Genomic DNA, 20,386 nt, shown 5'->3' on the forward strand with positions numbered 1-20,386 from the left:
GCTTTTGAAAAGGTGGGTGACTTACACATGAATCATGACTAAATAAAGGTCTAGTGCAAAGGACTCAGCATCTGATTAAGACTGGGCAGTTTTCATGACAACTGAACACTATGACCACGAATCCTTTGAATTAGAGCCAGAACAACACGTCATTGTTTAAAAGTCCTAAAAGTAAGATTTCCAATCCAACCCTGCAGTATTTAATCCTAATGATGCCAGGCAGTTAAAACATGTAAAAGTTCATTTGTAGTCCATTCATATATTTTAAATTTATGTTAATATTTTGTTAGCCACAAGAAAGCAGAGATGCAACACTGGAATTTCCCCATTGTGGGACGAAGAAAGGCTTATCTTCTAAAGGCTTATCTTATATTCTCATGTCTGAGTTGTGTGAAACACCAGCTCAGATTCTTTCCAGAGGCGCCGTGTGAAAAGAAGTGTCTGATTGAAAATGAAAAGAGAGGGACAATTGTTTGGACATCCTGTCTTTTCCTCTCGCTTCCTCACGCACACTTCACTGGAGCCTTTCAGATGTCTTCCTCACTTTAGTATTTGTAATTCATCATTAACTCCGTGGGTTTATTCGTGAAAGCTGTTTGCCTATGTTTTCCATCTTGAAGTTTAAAGTGTTAAAGATGCTTTAAATGCACAGAGATAGTGATAGTCCTGCAGAGCATTAAAACACAGAGGTTTGAAATGAATGGACTTTCCCTCGTGCACGGTCCAGCGCAAGGAAACGTGAGGTAAGTGACCACATGTAGGAGGCGCGCGCTGCGTCACGCCCCGCTCATCTTCACCTCCGCGAGCTCCAGACGCGCAGACGACGATGGAGCGCTCCTGCGGGACCCTCCTCTGCACCCTGCTGCTCCTCGGTGAGTGGCACACGCGCTTTCTCTTCAAGCTCCAGGTTTTAGCCTACGATCTCGTGTGTAGCCAAACCTTTAAAGCAAGTTCATTCCTCTTGATCTCGAAAAGTATAAGAGTGTTGAACCAGCGCGTGTGCTGTTAGTGCAGTTTGATGAGTTGAATGTGGCATGATGCTGCTGGAAGTGAAGGCGTGGTACTGCCCAAAGACATACTTTTTCTTTAGGCGGTTTGTCTTTGCTCAGTTTCTTCCATAAAATATTTCTTGTCTGGTGTAAAAAAAAAAGATGATACCTATTTTACCAGTTACAATCCCACAAAAAGTAGTAATTATTAGAAAAACACACAAAAACATGTCACAAGCACTTTCAGTAGTTGAAGACGTGATTAATTTTGTTCCTTGAGTAAGATAATACAGGAGCAAAAAAAAAATTCTCAGGGAAATAATTACATGTCACAAAGCGTCTGTCTACTTGAGTTAAAGTATTGAAGTACTTGATGAAAAATGCACTTTTAGTTAAACTTGTCAACATAGATTTAGTCAACTATTTGGGTGACCATTGTCATCTGGATGTGCTTGGTCAACAAAAGCTACTGAAGCCATAACTTCATTTATCTAGTCATGTTTATCTCTATTTTAGTTTGCTCATTGAAGCCCAGCAGGACTACATTCTTCAGGGTGATGAGCTCGCGCTGCCTGTGAGAACTTGTCCCATCTTGGTGCACAAACATACGCAAATTACACTCTTTGACGCAGATGTACAGTCATGTTTGATTCACACAAAGACTTCACCAGATATTTCACTGTTTTGTATTATGGCTACAGTATGGCGATGGGCAGATTATTTGTATTTATTTATTTGTTATTAGTTTATTTGAACTGGGACAGTGCACATCAATCGACCTTTCTGTAAATGTGCCAGTATTAGCTGTAGTTTAGCTTGTTTCCAACTGTAGTCCCAGGCAAGGTATTATTACACACAGTACAATTAGGATTAGTACAAAAATATAAAAGATTACTGTAAAATCTTTTCTATTATTTTTTTTTAAGTTTTCTACAAGTTATCTGTTCTTTGTAGTTTACTTCTGTACTTACTTTGTGTTGCAACACTTGAATTTCCCCATTGTGGGACAAATAAAGGCTTCTCTTCTCTTATCTTAAAAACAGATTACTTCTTATAACATGTACAGAAATCTGCAAGAGCACAGCAATAGACAACAATAACAAGCATGACACTAGACGGAGACTCATTAGTATGTTTTTTATTTCTTCAAGACACAATTGAAATAAAATTGGCTTAATATCATCATCAGGATACTTGAGAAAAACATAGTTGTGTTCACTTTTGTCATTATTGCCCATGCCTGTAAAACTAAAGAGTTTTATTATTGAAAGGGGTGTTTTTAAGCCCAGATAACTTTTACGTGTCCTTACAGCAGCTGATGGTTCACACTGCTTCAACATTGGCACCTCCGGCGCTCAGGTCTTCAGTGGCCCCGGACAACAAGAATTTGGATACACAGTGCAACAAGCAACAAACCACGAAGGCAAATGGTGTGGATTTATATTGATTAATATTCAAAATACAAACCATATACTCCAAACATATTCAACAGGACTGATTATCTTTCACCTGTCTAATCCTGTCAGAACAGAAACATGTAGGCCACTGTCATCTGCGCTCTACAAAAGTCCTCTTCATCATTTGTAAATTAAATAACAATTCTTATACTTATTGGTTTGCTACTAATATTAATTGCCAAGTTATTTATATTTTTTGTATTCATCTTTTAGTCCTTTATAGCACATGGTTTCCGAAGTCATATTTTCAAGTCAAACTTGAGTTCTATTGCACTTTAAAACACCCACAGGCCCTGATGAAGAATATATTCATTAGGCTTCTAATCTCACATACATTCATTCTTTATAAGTTGAGTTGTGTAATATATCACACAGGATTTCCTGATGTTTGCTGCTGATTGAGTAACATAGAATAAGAATGTGATATGTTTTAACTTGTGGCATCTTGTCAGATTGTGCTGTGTAATTTGTTCACCTTCATCTTCTGTCGTCATTCGGACGTTTAGTAAGTTTTACACAGTGTGTGCAGGTGTACTGATTCAATATGACTGAAAACTCAGAAACACATAACTTTGCTTAAAATGTTCAGTCATTAGTTGGGCCCAAAAAATGTTTTAAGAGCCAACCTGTTGTTTCAGCGAGGTTTATCTTTTCTAGGCTCCTGGTTGGTGCTCCATGGAGTGGATACAGCCAGAACAGAAAGGGGGATGTTTACAAGTGTCCCATCTCAGGGTCAAGAAACACCTGTGACAAACTTAACATCCAAGGTACCGTTTCACCAGGTTCTACTCAAATGTAACCTCCACAAGCATCACACATTTAGCGTAACTGTAAATGTGTGTACATAGTAAGTCTATACTCTTATCTTATACTACATTTAAATTGTTTTTCTTCAATGCATGTCCTATTTGATTTTATACATCTTGTTTTTATCATTGTTCATTGTTGGCAAATCATCAAAGCAAATTCCTATGTTTGTGAATTTTGTTCATTGATCATGGCAATAAAACTTTTCTGATTCTGATTCTAAATGCTGCATCAAACAAGAAAAGTTCTCTTGTCTGACAGTTGATCCAACAATACATTGTATTGATTATTTCTCTGCAGATACAGTTGATTTACCTGGCGTCAATGGAATCAGTGACAACATGTCTGTTGGGTTGACCCTCACCAGGATACCTGCAGTCAATGGTTACATGGTAGGTTTGTTCCTGTGCACAACATAGAAGATGCTCCAACTACCATTACTTGTTGATAAGATCTCAACTAAAAGAAACGCATGGTACTTTTGCTGTAAATTTGACACATTTCACCTGTAAATTGATTCACATACGTTGCCTTTGTCAGACTTGTGGTCCACTGTGGGCGCAGCGCTGTGGTGATCAAGATTTCTACCCTGGAATCTGTACAAAAATGAGTCCCCTCTTCCAACCTCAACCAGCCTTCTCTCCTGCTGCTCAAAGTAAAATATTGACATTTTGTTATATTTACATGTTATTGTGGAGATGTTCTCTACTGTGCTCACTTCTGTGTATACAACAGAGTTCAACATCATGTACATTGATCAGGAGTCATTTTGGTGATTTAAAACTGCTCCAGAATTTTCAGTAAAGCTGTTTTGAAATTTAAAATCACACAAAAATATCAAGTCCAGTCTCTCTCTGAGATAATTTTAGACATAAGATATATATATTTTTTAATTATTAATTTTAATCTGGGCCTAAAATTAAAAATGAATGCTAAAAATAGTTTCACCCACTGGTATTATTTAGTGTGAAAATATTTCTGTTCCCTGCTTTGTCTTAAAATAATCCCGAGGCCCAGACAAAATACCCTTTTGTGCTGTTTATTCGTCAATAAAACTCTGAAGCATTGGACCTGTGATGTCACACTTAACATCCCCGAGGTTGTATCTGCCTAAACCAATCAAAACAGAGAATACATTTAAACTGAACAATTACACTCAACAGCTTTGGAATGTTACAGAAGCTTGATTTTTTAATAGGACATTTCAGCTCAAATTTCAGATAAATCTTTATGTTAGTAAATGTATTTTCAGACTTTCATATTGAGTAGCTCTATATTATAGTGTGAAAACATGGCATAGAATTAAAACATATTTTTGTGCGCTGCCCGGTGGTCGCCAGGCGGCAGCACACATGTCCTCCCTTCTCGCTCATCCCTATTTCACACTAAGCTGCCCTGTTTAATAAAGTCTATGGGCAAAAAAATCCTTTAAAAAATAAATGAATAAAATTCAAATAAATTGCACATGCACACACTATAAGAGCTGATTCAGTGCAGTTCAAAGCCTAAATGTTTTTGGCCCATTGGTTTTATTAGACAGGAGAACACAATAGTGATATTTCTACTGACAGTCATAACACACAAACAGATATTTGTTATTGTGACTTGTCTATGTGTGATGCTAATCTTATATTGATCCTAATCTTACTAATAGAGTTAGAGAATAGTACAGTATGGATAACTAAAGCTATAACATTTGCAGAGTGTGGTGCTCCTATGGACGTTGTCATAGTCCTGGATGGCTCTAACAGTATTTATCCTTGGGAACCCATGAATGAATTTCTGAAGAAGCTGATACCATCATTTGACATCGGACGGGACAAAACACGGGTCTGTCTTATCATATCTATTTACTGCTTCATTTTGAATTTACTTTGAGATTACATGTGACAGGTTTGATTACTAGTGTCGCAAAAGTATCATTGAACTTAATATTTCCCTAGTTTGAATGATTAAACTGCCAGAAAAAAATAGAGACTCCTTTTTAGAATTCAACTTCAACTTCCTGTTATTTTCAGCTTTTTTCCCATTGTTTTCACAAACTGTGGGATGTTGCCTCTTGGAGTAACAATATGACTTATATTTACCACTATCCTGCCAAGAAAAGTGTAAATAATAAAAACCTCTTGGTCATGTGCTCTTAAACATTGCTATTGTCTTAACGCCAGGTCAGTGTGCTTCAGTATTCTGTGGGCGTTCAAGTGGAGTTTCAACTTGATGCCTACAGCACCAAGGATCAGGTGATGGATGCAGTGTCAAGAATAACACAGATGTACGGCCACTCAACAAACACCTTCAATGCCCTTCAACACGCCTGGTGAGATCTTGCTTTTGGGACGCCATAGTGCATACATTATTTGTAGATTCATTGTAATTATTTTTTGCAATTGCTTGAGTTCACATGACATCAGAAGATTCTAAAGAGCCTGTGCTCATGAGGTTTAGTTCTCTGTTTGAAGGCGCATCATGAGTGATTTTGATCATTCAATATTTTGTTTTGACAACGATGCTTGGTTTTCATCACTTTGAATGTGAGGTGGAACGCACTGAAGAATACTATGGTCGAATTTTCTCGTGGAATGTCTAAATACAGATGTTTGGACCTGGTTTTATTGCTAATAAGATAAGATAAGATATTCCTTTATTGTCCCACATGGGGAAATTTCATTGGTGCAACGCAGGTAGATACAGAGGTAGATACAGAAGAACAGAACACTTATAGGAAGTCTGAAAAACACTTTCAGTAGAAGATCTCCTATAAATAAATAAAAAACTCCCATGGACAAATAAATAAATAAATACATAAATACCATTGCATGTGATCACGACAGTAATTGCACATGAATATGTGTCATGACGGCACATAGATTGCACATGAATTTCACAGTAATTGCACATGAATTGCACATGAATTCCAACAGCAATTGCACATATGACAGAATTGCACATCTGTATTAGGTTAGGTCAGTATTGCGAGTGTTCAGTACTAACAGTGTTTGTTATAAAGTCTGACAGCAGCAGGAAGGAAAGACCTACGAAACCTTTCCTTCACACAGCGAGGGTGGATCAGTCTCTCACTGAAGCTGGCTCTTCCTGTACAGTGCGTCTGTGTTATGAGTCCAGTCCAGTTTGTGGTTCAGATGAACACCCAGGTACTTGTATGAGTCCACTCACTCAATGTCCCGTCCCTGGATGTTCACTGGTGAGGGGGCAGTGGGGTGGCGTCTGCGGAAATCCACCACCATCTCCTTGGTCTTCCCCGCGTTGATGAGGAGGTGGTTCCGCTGACACCAGTCCACAAAGTCCTGCGCCAGTCCCCTGTACTCTGCATCATCATCGTCCGTAATGAGTCCGATGATGGCAGAGTCATCAGAGAACTTCTGCAGGACACAGCTGTCCGTGTCATGTCTGAAGTCTGCAGTGTAAAGGGTGAAGAGAAAGGGTGCGAAGACAGTGCCCTGGGGCGCCCCCACACTGCAGGTCCGAGTGTCAGACACACAGTTCCGGGCTCTCACAAACTGGGGTCGGTCTGTGAGGTAGTCCAGGATCCACTCTGCCAGGTCATACTCCACACCAGCAGTCTCCAGCTTGTCCCTCAGGAGCTGATGGTGTTGAAGGCGCTGGAAAGATCGAAGAACAGAATCCTCACAGAGCTGCCAGGCTTTTCCAGGTGAGAGAGAGAGCGGTGCAGCAGGGAGATGACGGCGTCCTCCACTCCGATGCCAGGCCGATATGCAAACTGCAGCGGGTCCATGGCTGAGCTCACGGTGGAGCGGAGGTGGTCCAGGACCAGCCGCTCCAGTGTCTTCATCAGGTGGGACGTGAGAGCCACTGGCCTGAAGCTGTTGAGGTCTTTGGGGCGCGGTGTCTTAGGCACAGGTACCAGACAGGAGGTCTTCCAGACCTGTGGTACCACCCTCAGCTTCAGGCTCATGTTGAAGACATGCTCCATAACTCTACACAGTTCATCTGCGCAGGACTTAAGGAGCCTGGGGCTGATGCCGTCAGGTCCTGCTGCCTTCCTCACTTTAATCCTCTTCAGCTCACTCCTCACCTGTGCTGCTGTGACAGTCAGTGGTTGGCAGGGGGACCGTGTGATCATTATAGGCAACTCCACATGAAACAAAAACTTTCTAAGTGGTCTCTTTTTTACAATGGACAATGAGCTTCAACATTTGTAGATTTTCAATTCAAATATTACTTCAAAAGGGTGCCAGACAAATACTAGAACATGAGCGCAAGCAAATGATTAAGTCTTATCAAAGCTAATCAAGCAATAAAGCCCTATTCTTTTACAACATTCACAAGTCAAAAAGTTGAAATTAGTGGTTTATGTGTGTCTGGTCAGTATGTTTCTCTTCACCGAGGCCTATGGGGGTCGATCTAGAGCTCCTAACGTCATGGTCGTGGTCACTGATGGAGAGTCCCATGACAACAGCATCAAAGATACAGCCATCAAAATCTGCGAAAATAATAAAGTCACACGCTTTGGAATTGCTGTAAGTTAAATGTGTCGTCTGATCCCAAATGTATTCATTTATTTTTGTAATTGTTATAATAATAATAGTTGATGTTCTGTTTAGGTCTTGGGCTATTACAACCGAAACAACATTGATGCAGCAAACCTGATAAAAGAAATCAAATCTATTGCAAGCTCTCCAGCAGAAAAGTTCTTCTTCAATGTGTCTGAGGAGGCCGCCCTGTCCAATATCGCAGGAACTCTGGGGACTCGCATTTTTAACATTGAAGGTGCACATTACCTTTAAGTTGTGACTGTACATACGTGTTCATCCACACAATCGTGTTAAGGGGCTGCAGGTCACAGCATGTCTAAACAACCAGGGATTAACAGCACCACACAAGGTATTTACAGTGCGTCTTTCTTGTCTTAAAGGCACTGGAAAAGGAGGGGAAAACTTCAAGATGGAGATGTCCCAGGTGGGATTTAGTGCACACTACTCAAGTCAACAGGTAAGGTTACCCTATTGGTGCGCACTAGGCAACTTTTGTCGACCATCAAGATGAGGCACTTAATATCAATGTGGACAGGCTCGCGCTGAAAGTGGTCGGAAAAAGGGGAATATTTGAATCTGATTGGTTAAAGTGTCACGGCAGCGGAATAAGTGAGAAATTAAACAGTTGTTAAATCCAGTCAGAGAAAAGCACAGACTTATTCCCTGTTCTCAAATATGTAAAGTGCTTCTTCTTTGCACATTTTAAAAATAGTCCATACATTTTCTAAAATAAGCCGTCTGTCTGTTTGATTCTGTTCCGCCCATTATGGTCTGTGGTTCGGCCCAAACTACAATCCTGCACTGTGATTGGATTGCACTGTGAAACAAATATTGTGAGGATTCACCTGGATGACCAGATTATAGTCTAACTGCATTTAACATAAAACGAAGATACAACTCTAATACACATTCACATATTTTTTTATTTTATATGTTCAATATCCGTTTGCACCTATATTCGCATTTTTCAGGACACAATGGTGATGGGAGCAGTGGGAGCCTATGGGTGGAGTGGGACGGTTGTTCATCAGAGTGGTTCAGATGTGGATATTCTTCCATTCTCCGCCTTCGAAGCGACTCTTCAGGACGGAAACCACAGCTCTTTACTCGGTACAGTTTACAACTCTCATCTATTTTATCCACTTTGGTAATTAAAGATTGATCATTTGTCATGTATATGACATGATCTGAAAAAGAGAAGTGCATTCTGGGTCTATCCTGTGACTACTTTCCCAATTAAAAATATCAGCGAGTTTCTGGAATGTCACAAATGTATTAGTTGCACTTCCCCAATTAAAATAAAAACAGGGAACAGATTCTAAATTTCAGAAACTTGTATAAAAAGCAACAATATAAAATGTTATCAATGCATAAAAAAACAAAGCTACCGTTTGTTGAGTGCTTGCATCTCCAACATTTTTGATGAAATAGATTATGAAATGTTACATGTTGATGCCTAAGGACGAGACACTACAGGCAAAAGCTTTTTTCTGTCTATTGGTTTGTTTGCTCTCTAAACATATAAGCTTTCACCTAGAAAAAACAACCTTGCCAAATCCTCACCTTAAAATTCTATATTATTTCATTCAATCAATCAATCAATCAATCAATCTTATCTATAGATTTACATGGAACATTGTAAGGTAGTTATGTAAAGACATTTTCCTGACTTAAGGACATAAAGATCACCCCTTAAAGTTACAACTACAACATTTTAATCTTGTACTCAACAAAAAGTTTTATTACATTTTATTTATAGCTAATATGAAATGAAGAAATTAAATTCAGTTTTTCAGATTTATACAGATTATTTATTTAGATTTTTAAAAAATACATGATGAAAAACTTGTAATACATATTTTTCCTTACATTTATGTAAGTAAGCTAAAGAAGCTCTTTCAAATAGTTGGATGTATTTTCTTCCTATTTTCTTGCAGTGGCTCACCTTAACTGTACAATGCTTTCAGGTTACTCTGTGTGCACACTGAGCGATGGCTACAGAGACTACTTCGTTGCTGGAGCGCCGCGCTCTAACCATTCAGGACAGGTCATCGTCTACACCTTGAGCGCACAGAAGCTTGTCCATGTCGTTGACTCTGAAAGAGGAAAACAGGTACTGGCTTCATTGTCTGGTCTTTGTTTCAAAACGTAACATTGTTTGAACCTAATCTAGTTTGATGTCATAGATTGGGTCATATTTTGGGAGTGTGCTGTGTCCACTGGATGTGGACCAAGATGGAGTCACAGATGTGCTACTTGTTGGTGCACCAATGTTTATGAGCGAGCTGAAGAGAGAGCAAGGAGCTGTTTACATCTTATCTGTCACAAAGGTAAATGGTTAATGCTGAATAAACATGTTTGAATTGTTTTCATTCGGAATTTCAATTGCTGATTTTTGCGTTATCCACTTTCAATTTGTTTTTCTCTGTTAAAAAAAACTCAAAGGCATGTGGTTTGGAGCAGTGTTCAGACTTGAGAAAAAAATTGACAATTGTTGTGTTCATTGGCTTATGTTCAGAAAATAAAAAGGATAGCAGTTTTAATTGGTTTAAGACTAAATTAAATTTAATTGACAATCGTGATGATCAATGTAAGAATACAAATCTTCATATCCCCCATATCTTTCAGATAATGTTTCCTTAAAATGTCATATACCACATAATTCTTTCTGTGTAGGGCATCCTAAATGAACAGGGCCTCCTTGTGGGTCCTGAGTTGACAGAAAACGCCCGTTTTGGTATGGCTATCTCTGCTGTGCCCGATCTTGACCTGGATGGGTACAGCGATGTTGTTGTGGGGGCTCCACTTGAAGACAACAAACGAGGTGTTCTCTACATCTTCAATGGCAATAAAAAAACTGTCAACAAACAGTTTTCACAGGTTAATCTCAGGAATACTTTCAAAATGACACACGTGTATTCCCTCTGAACTTAATTTTTGCCTTTTCAGAAAATATATGGCTCAAAACTTGATCCACAGATGCAGTTTTTTGGGCGTTCACTTGACAGCTACAGAGACCTGAATGGTGACACACTCCCAGATGTTTCAGTTGGTGCCTATGGAAAAGTGGTGCAGTTGTGGTAAATGCAAACCAACATGAAATATTTATTCATCCATCTATACCTCGCCACACATGCAACAACAGTACTTTACCTCTATCCCTTCAGTATCTTTATCCAACTTCTGGGATGTGAGCTGTCCCCCAGATTTACTGATTACCCTGCTTTTCATAACATCCAATAGCTCACTTCTCGTTTGACTTTTTAATTCTTAACTCATTTGGTTTTTACATTTAAACTTTTCTTTTTTAGGTCCAGAGGGGTGGCATCAGTCACATCCACAGTCACATTTACCCCAGATAAAATAAACATTCTCAGTCAACTTTGTGACATAAAAGGCCGCAAAGTTTCTTGTTTTAAGGCCGAAGTTTGCTTCACGACTAAATTCAGGCCGAAGACCCCCGTTGGGCCCTTGGGTGAGTTATAACATTTAGAATATATATATATATATATATATATATATATATATATATATATATATATATAGAATAATAGAAAATGCGGTAGAAAATGGATGGAAAGAAAATGGATGGACTTATATATCACTGCTCGGAGCTGTGGTCGCAGGGTCTCCGGTGCCTGTCGCGGCGGCAACCCCCGAACCCGGTGGTGGACATCGGAAGTAAGGGATGTCGTCAGGCTGAAGAAGGAGGCCGCAGCTTGTGCTGTCGCAGAGTCAAAAACCCGGGGCTGGGAGGAGTTCGGGGAGGCCATGGAGGAGGACTATCGGTCGGCCCCAAAGACATTCTGGTAAACCGTCCGGCGCCTCATGAGGGGGAAGCAGTGCTTCACCAACACCGTTTACGGTGCGGGTGGAGGCCTGCTGACCTCAACTGGGGATGTCGTCGGACGGTGGAAGGAATACTTTGAGGATCTCCTTAATCCCACCGTCACGTCTTCCGAAGAGGACGCAGAGACCGGGGACTCAGAGACTCGTCGATCACCCGGCCTGAAGTTACTGAGGTTGTTCGCAAACTCCTCGGTGGCAGGGCTCCGGGGGTGGATTAAATCTGCCCCGAGTACTTAAAGTCTCTGGATGTTGTAGGACTGTCTTGGCTGACACGTCTCTGCAACATCGCGTGGCGTTCGGGGACCGTGCCTCTGGACTGGCAGACCGGGGTGGTGGTCCCTCTGTTCAAGAAGGGGGGGACCGGAGGGTGTGTTCCAACTACAGAGGGATCACACTCCTCAGCCTCCCAGGTAAGGTCTATTCCAAGGTACTGGAGAGGAGAATCCTCGGATTCAGGAGGAGCAGAGTGGTTTTCGTCCCGGTCGTGGAACACTGGACCAGCTCTACACCCTCCATCGGGTGCTCGAGGGTTCATGGGAGTTTGCCCAACCAGTCCACATGTGCTTTGTGGATCTGGAGAAGGCTTTCGACCGTGTCCCTCGGGGTGTCCTTTGGGGGGTGCTCCGGCAGTCTGGGGGTCCGGGGTCCGGGGCCCTTTGCTCAGGGCTGTCCGGTCCCTGTATGACCGGAGCAGGAGCTGTGTTCGCATTGCCGGCAGTAAGTCAGACCTGTTCCCAGTGCATGTTGGACTCCGCCAGGGCTGCCCTTTGTCACCGGTTCTGTTCATAATTTTTATGGACAGAATTTCTAGGCGCAGTCAGGGGTCGGAGGGTGTCCGGTTTGGGGACCACAGGATCTCATCTCTGCTGTTTGCAGACGATGTTGTCCTGATGGCTCCATCAAACCCGGACCTGCAACATGCACTGGGACGGTTTGCAGCCGAGTGTGAAGCGGCTGGGATGAGAATCAGCACCTCCAAATCCGAGGCCATGGTTCTCGACCGGAAAAAGGTGGCTTGCCCTCTCCAGGTGGGTGGGGTGTCCTTGCCCCAAGTGGATGAGTTCAAGTATCTCGGGGTCTTGTTCACGAGTGAGGGAAGGATGGAGCGTGAGATCGACAGGCGGATCGGTGCAGCGGCTGCAGTGATGCAGTCGCTGCATCAGACTTTTGTGGTAAAGAAGGAACTGAGTCAAAAGGCAAAGCTCTCAATTTACCATCCTCAGTCTACGTTCCTACCCTCACCTATGGTCATGAGCTTTGGGTAATGACCGAAAGGACAAGATCGGGGATACAAGCTGTCGAAATGAGTTTCCTCCGCCGTGTGGCTGGGCGCTCCCTTAGAGATAGGGTGAGGAGCTCAGTCACACGAGGGGAGCTCGGAGTAGAGCCGCGGCTCCTCCACGTCCAGAGGAGCCAGCTGAGGTGGCTCGGGCATCTGTTCCGGATGCCTCCTGGGCGCCTCCCTCGGGAGGTGTTTAGGGCATGTCCCACCGGGAAGAGTCTCCGAGGACGACCCAGAACACGCTGGAGAGACTATGTCTCTCGGCTGGCCTGGGAACGCCTCGGGATCCCCCCGGAGGTGTTTGGTGAAGTGTCTGGGGAGAGGGAAGTCTGGGAGTCCCTGCTTAGACTGCTGTCCCCGGGACCCGGCTTCGGATAAAGCGGAAGAAGATGGATGGATGGATATATATATATATATATATATATATATATATATATATATATATATATATATATATATATATATACCTGTAACATGACAGCTATAAACAGTTCTGAAATATAACTATTATATTTTCAGACATATCATACACTTTGACATTGGATGCAGACTTGCAAGCTACTCGAGTGACGTCAAGGGGGCTTTTTTCAAAAAACAATGAACGCTTCTTCAATGAAAAGGCCAAAATAGCATCTGTAGCTTTGTGCTATGTCTATGAGGTGTATGTCCAGGTAAGGGTTCAATGTTTGTTTTGTTTGTCAATTTTGGATATGATCATATGAATCTAAATATTTGTCCAAATTCCATTAATAATGTAAGAAACATTGGTAAAAAGAATATGTATAAAAAGCCTTTTTAGTTTATTTCTATTATTGTTTTGTATTTAAAAGGAGGCTCCAGATTTTGTCAACTCCATCAGTTTGAAAGTTGAGATTGAGCAACAAAGTGAAACTGCAAACCCAGTGCTGGACATGTACTCCACCAAGGCCTGGGAGTTTTTTGTAAGTGTTTAAACTAAAAACTCTATACTCTTGGACACTCGTGTCCAAGTGTCTGCCTGAAGAGGCTCATTTGTGAATGTGTGGTTGTTTTAGATCCCCTTCACTAAAGACTGTGGTTCTGATGAGGTCTGTGTCAGTGATTTGGTGCTCAATGTGAAGACACTCAAACAATTGTCCAGGTGAGATTATGGTTCCCTTTTTCAGCAACCCAAACATTCTTTTTTCTCACCTGACAAAATACTGTCTTAAACAGAGGTGTGCAGATTATTAAACTTATTATAATACTGTGAATGCTAAGCATGTTAACATAAATAAATTATACATACATAAGTATATAAATACCATACCCAATGAAATAAATAACTGCAAAAAGAGCTGATTAAAAATTAAAACAAAACAAAACAATGTAGTATAAAGCGATATTTTTATGCTCATTACTGCTCTATCTTATATATTTACTATCCCCATATGGACAAGATAATCATAACCTAATAATCATAATGAAACAACCTTCATGGGCATAAATAACACAAATGATAAGTTATAGAATAATGAATACAATCAAATTGTATGTGGTAATTGTATGCGCTTAAAGCTCTTTGCTGGACACCTCCTGCGTTGGACAGCTGGTACTGCGCGGTCTGGACCAAACTGGACCGTACAAACTCATGTGCTCAGCTCAGAGAGGAACATCTATTTGTGAAACACATTCACATCACATTAAACCATAATCCTTGTCCCAGTCTGAGTCTAATTGGTCAAATGTGCAGGAAGCAGATAAACCAGATCAAACACAGAAAGACTGTGGGACACAGATGTTCTCTGTATTTTAAGCTTCAAAATGCTTCATGTTTTATTATAATCAGTCACATATTCACAGAGAAATGAGCCTAACGTGGAACTGAATTTAGAAATGCAAAATGCAATGATACAGGTGGAGCACGGACATTTCCATATTTTATCAAATATCTATACTATTTTCGAAACACATTGAAAAATGGGAAATCAAACAAAGTTATTGCGCACTTTCAATGCCTGTATATGAGGCCATGACAAACATCACGCACACAGGTGGTGCTTTTGAATGTCATGTCATTGGATCGAACACTATCACCATATGGAATGGCACCATCCCACTCCAGCCTCCAGCGGCCAAGTCCAACCTCTTCACGCCAGCGTTATGGTCAGAAAGGTAGAAAAATAGCTCCCTGGCCCCCGACCCCTGGAAAAGGCTCCCGTATACGGCCCTGAAACTTATGCTCAAGCTCTTGCAATTGGTTTCTCAAATGGATTTAGGTCTTTGACTGGGCCATTCTAACATAAATATTTTTAGTTTTGAACCACTGTAGCTCTGGCTTTATGTTTAGGGTCGTTGTCCTGCTGAAGGTGAACCTTCACCCTTGTCTACAGTCTTTGCAGACACCAAGAGGTTTTCTTCCTGCCATGTATTTGGCTCCATCTATCTTCCCATCAACTCGGATTAGCTTCCTTGTCCCTGCTGAAGAAAAGCAGACCCACAGCATGAGGCTGCACCACCATGTTGACTGCGGGGATGGTGTGTTCAGAGTCATGTGCCACTAAGTCATGTGGTAGTATTCTTTTAAGCCAAAAAGATAAATTTTTGTCTGATCAGACCAGAGCAACTTCTTCCACATGTAGTGTCTGACCCCACATGGCTTATGGGAAACTGCAAACCAGACTTCTCATGGCCGGTTTTCAACAGTGGCTTCTTCTTGCCGCTCTTCCATAAAGGCCAGAGTTGTGTAGTGCTGTTAGCTGTACTGTGGACTGATTCCCTGTCAACCTGAGGTGTGGATCTCTGCAGCTCCTCCAGAGATACCATGGGCCTCTTGGCTGCATCTCTGATCAGAGCTCTCCTTGTTCGACCTGTAAGTTTTAGTGGACGGCCATGTTTTCAGAGGTTTATAGATTTCACATACTCTTTCCATTTCCGGTTGATGGATTGAACAGGGCTCCGAACGATGTTCAAAGCTTGGAAAAGATTTCATAACCCAACCCTCCTTTAAACTTCACCACAATTTTATCCCTGACCTGTCTGGTGTGTTCTTTGGACTTCATGATCCTGTTTGCTCCCCAACATTCTCTTAATAATCTTCTGTGGCCTTCACAGAACAGCTGCATTTATATTGAGATTAGATTATACACATGGATTGGATTCTGTTGAAACATTAGATCATCATTCAATCTTTCAACAATCATCAGGCAACTTCTGAAAGCCGATGGATACACTCAGGGAAAATAGGTTGAATACTTTTGTTGCTGCACTTTTCAGTTTTTTATTTATTTTTTTGATTTGAAAATCATGTATAATTTTTATATATGATTTTCACTTTGTGTTGCTCTTTCACAAAAAATGCCAATACAATTTATATAAGTTTGTGGTCGTGACGTGACAAAATGTGAAAAAGTTCCAGGAGTACAAACAGTTTTGCAACCCACTGTAGCAGTAGACCACATGGTCCTTTTTTAGAAACTTATAATTGAATTTTTGTGTTGAAAATTACATTCTATTGTGTAAAAGTTTGTTTTCTTATTATTATTGTGGTGTTAAAGTCTATTATGATTTTTTTCCTTTGTATCAAAATTGAAATATTAAACAATGTGTTTATGTTGCAGCTCTGCCCCAGTGCTGGTCACAGCCAATGACAAAGAGCTGTCCTTCATAGTTAGTGTTAAGAACAAAAAGGAAAATGCCTACAACACACAGGTGGTGGCTATGTTCTCCAGCAATCTCTACTACTCTTCAGTTTTTCCTCCAGTAAGCACTCACTCAGCATGAGCATGTCATTTAGATTTTGCTTTAGACAGCGTCGTTTGAAAGTTTCAGTGTTTAACTCAACGTCTTGAATCCTCAGACAGACAAAGTGAGCTGCACTTCCACACAGGCGCAGGCAGTGACCTGCCAAGTGGGATACCCATTGTTAAGGACAAATGAAGAGGTAAGGCAAGACAATGCAACAAAATTACACATTTTAATGGTGACTTTGGTACTTACTCATTTATATGTGGACCTTGCTATTTAATTACACAGGTTCAGTTTCAAATCAATTTTGATTACAACCTTGAGCAATTGCAGAACAAAGCTGGGGTAACATTTGAGGCTAAAAGGTAAAATGGGAAATAATACAGTTTAGACACAATATCAATACACATGCGATTTATAGTATTTTTTTTCAGTGATGGAAAAGAGGAAAAACCTGTAGACAACAAAGTGTCCATCTCTATTCCTGTCCGGTATGATGCAGGCATCGTTCTGTCCAGGTAGTTTAACTCATGCACACATGCATAATCAAGTGTGGTACACGAAATGGTAGAATATTTTCACACATTAATAGTAAAAGTATTCTAAAACATTTTAGACAGATTCAAGCATTTTTCTCCCAAATGTGATCATATTAAATTGTCTGTTCTGTTGCAGGAACACCAACATTAATTTCTATGTGGCTGACTCAGCCATTTCAGTGGTGAAAACAGTGACAACTCCAGATGACATTGGCCCTTTGTTTAACTTTACAGTAAAGGTACTATGGGCCATTTACCTGACATGTCCCTCTGAATGTGCTTGTTTTTAGATTGTATATTTACAAGAAACGTATTTAACCTGAAAGGTGTCAACGGGGATCCTTCCAGTCAACCTCTTGTATGTGGACATAAATCTGCCACTAACTAGCAAAGGAGGGAATGAACTGCTCTATATTACGAATGTGGATACATCCAACGTGAGTGAGTCTTTTAAATATTTTTGAAATATTCAGCCTTGTAACCACCTGGAGGTTTCTCCGCAGGGAGGCTCGGTCAGCTGCCCTGATGTCAGCGCACTGGTTGATCCACTCAATCTCCTCTCTGGTGGGAAGAGCCACAAAGTGTCCTTTACCAAGGAGAGCTTCAGAGGCTCGGACACACTGGTCAGAAACATTTTGTAAAAATCCCTCAAAATCAACTGATCAATATCATCTAGATGAAAAAGCAGGATGCTGTTGAAAAAATAAATGAAAAGCCATCAAAATACTGTACAAATGATAATAATGTTTATATTTACTATTATTAATAGTGATTGATGGCATGTTTTAACCAACAGGATTGCCAAACTGCAAAATGCCAGCGAATAAAATGCATCATTAAAGACACACAAGCAATAAGTAACTACTATATACAAGTAAACACAAGAATATGGAATGGCACATTTATAACTGTAAGTATAGTTTTGTAGAGGTTTTTCAAATGACTTTCTTCATCCATTACTAAACACTGCTCTTACAAGTGTTTGTTTGTTTGTTGCAGGCGACGTACCAAACTGTGGAGTTGACTGCCAGTGTGAATGTTGAGACAGCTAACCCTGATTTGCTCATAATTGGCCTCAAGCAACTTCCTGTGAGGATATACAGCCAAGCACATATGCTATATTCTCTTTAGTCTGTGCTTTGTAATGTTTGGTGTAACTAATGTGCTGGGTCAGGTGGTGCTAACCATTAACAAGCCTGGAGAGAAAGGTGACGTCCCGGTGGGAGTTATTGTTGGAAGCGTATTCGGAGGCCTGGCTCTTTTAGCTCTGGCTATTGGACTTTTGTGGAAGGTAAGTACTTATTAAAATTAACAGATTAGGTATACACATAAATGCCTATTTTTTTTAAAAATGCCTTCATCTTTTATTTTAGTTTGGATTTTTTAAAAGGAAGTACCAACAACTACAAAAAGAGGCAGAAGAGGATGCGAATGAGGATGAGGTGTTGTGAGGATTCTTTTGTCTACCGTAGTCTTTCATTTGATCGTTTTCTTTTTTCTTTGTCCAAATAGACTACTTGAAACTAATTTGGCAATATTTTGAAAGCAGATGTGGACAGATGTAAAAATGTGTCTTTGTTTACTGTCTTGCCGGGGGTTTATTGGTCTACAGTGCTACTACTAGTGTGAATGCAAAAGGTGAAACAACTACTATTCTCTGTGAGAAGCTGCACCTTTAGAATTTATCTTTATTTAAAGTGTTTCTACCATGTAGTATAACCAGCAAGATTTCAAAAGAGGGGAAGTAATGACGTTTTTTTGTTCACTTCATTTGGTAGACAAATCAAAAAAGCAGTTGAACAATAATTAAAATGTTGAATGTTGTGCTCACGTTATACAATTTGATGATGTCATGATCTCCGGTGGTGGGCAGGGCCTTTGTTACTCTATGGGAGATTTCTGTTTTTGTTAGAAATATTCACAAACCGGCAATAGCACGAACACTGTTGGAATTGAATAACGGCACCACTTCCTGAGGCTATTGTGAGCAAATAATTTTGTTTATTTAGTCTAATTGAAGACTTTTCGTGTGGATAGTCCAGTTCAGAGATATGAACCATAAACCAGGTCAACAAATCTGCAATCTGACAGTGAAATCATCTTAGCTCATCTTAGCTCCTAGCTCAGTTTTAAACTATACTAGTTCAAGAAGGTTGTGATGACACGTGAACACAGATGGGGGACATCTGTCTGTTCTAGAATGGGACCATGTCATAATCTCCCTGGGGGACAAAAGCCAGAATTCCCCTATGTTTCGGGCGCCATCACTCTATGGGGGGCAGCTAAAATTATTATTATTGAAATGCAGATTTTTGTTAGAATACAAGAAGAAGTTAAGGAGTCTAATAGAAATGGAATAAACATTTGTGATTTTACCTTTTAGATATTTCACAGCAAAGTACAATGTGTAGGAAAAGTGGGTCTTGCCCACTTGCCCCCATCCATCCATTTTCTACCGATTGTTCCCTTTCGGGGACGGGAGCCTATCCCAGTGACTTTGGGCCTTAGGCGGGGTACACCCTGGACAGTAGCCAACTCGGTGGGAGGAGAACCCGGGGAGAACCCACGGTAACACAGAGAGAACATGCAGACCCCACCCAGAGATGTTGACCCAGAGATGCACATCATGTGATGTTGGTCTGGTCCGGAAATCGAACCCATGATCTACTTCTTGGGAGGCAAGAGCGCTAATCGCCTTCGCCACCGTGCACTCCCTCTTTCCCCCCATCATGTGCATATGCCAATATATCACATTAAAAAAAATGCTTTATTTGATGATTTATGATTGTGACTAGACTCACAAAGTTCTTTTATTACACCAAATTATTTTGATAATGTTGTCTATGAGCATAAATATTTTATTTGATGATTGATTACATATGTTAAAATATTGGACTGAGATTAGTAAAGCACTGTGAAGTATTTTTGACTTCCAACATAACGTTAATGTACCTGGGACATACAATTCCTGCAATGTAAACAATATGGATGGATTTGGAATGTACCAATAGCAGTGGGGTGAAAAAACTGTCACAAAGAAGTGGATGGCACAGAATGAATCAACTGTCAAGGACTGGGCTCAAACAATGAACGTTTATAAAATGTTGGGGGGAAGAAAATAAGATATAAAACTTTGCAGTTAATTTTAAAGAAGACATATTTACAAATTATTGGTAACATTTTACAGATATGACAATCAATGCCCAGACATTATGATTTAGCTACAACAATTATTAACAATTAT

At 40.6% G+C, this 20,386-nt stretch overlaps 1 protein-coding gene across 1 annotated transcript; it reads left to right on the forward strand.

The window, feature by feature from the left end:
* Nucleotides 1-778: 778 nt before the first annotated feature.
* On the forward strand, nucleotides 779-18,919 carry LOC140346555 (integrin alpha-2-like). Its single transcript, XM_072432681.1, has 30 exons — nucleotides 779-872; nucleotides 2,302-2,419; nucleotides 3,104-3,213; nucleotides 3,554-3,645; nucleotides 3,794-3,908; nucleotides 4,956-5,083; nucleotides 5,422-5,570; nucleotides 7,602-7,752; nucleotides 7,837-8,002; nucleotides 8,148-8,224; nucleotides 8,739-8,877; nucleotides 9,735-9,880; nucleotides 9,954-10,097; nucleotides 10,444-10,647; nucleotides 10,717-10,847; nucleotides 11,079-11,242; nucleotides 13,418-13,569; nucleotides 13,729-13,839; nucleotides 13,933-14,018; nucleotides 16,477-16,618; nucleotides 16,716-16,799; nucleotides 16,892-16,968; nucleotides 17,038-17,121; nucleotides 17,279-17,381; nucleotides 17,469-17,579; nucleotides 17,646-17,765; nucleotides 17,939-18,052; nucleotides 18,142-18,231; nucleotides 18,317-18,433; nucleotides 18,516-18,919. The coding sequence occupies exons 1-30, from the start codon at nucleotides 827-829 to the stop codon at nucleotides 18,591-18,593; spliced, it is 3,549 nt and encodes a 1,182-aa protein (XP_072288782.1). The 5' UTR covers nucleotides 779-826; the 3' UTR covers nucleotides 18,594-18,919.
* Nucleotides 18,920-20,386: the final 1,467 nt, after the last annotated feature.

The sequence above is a fragment of the Eucyclogobius newberryi genome, unplaced genomic scaffold (genome assembly GCF_026437365.1).
Source record: "Eucyclogobius newberryi isolate DKJ021-1_F unplaced genomic scaffold, fEucNew1.0.hap1 SCAF_6, whole genome shotgun sequence".
Taxonomy (NCBI): domain Eukaryota; kingdom Metazoa; phylum Chordata; class Actinopteri; order Gobiiformes; family Gobiidae; genus Eucyclogobius; species Eucyclogobius newberryi.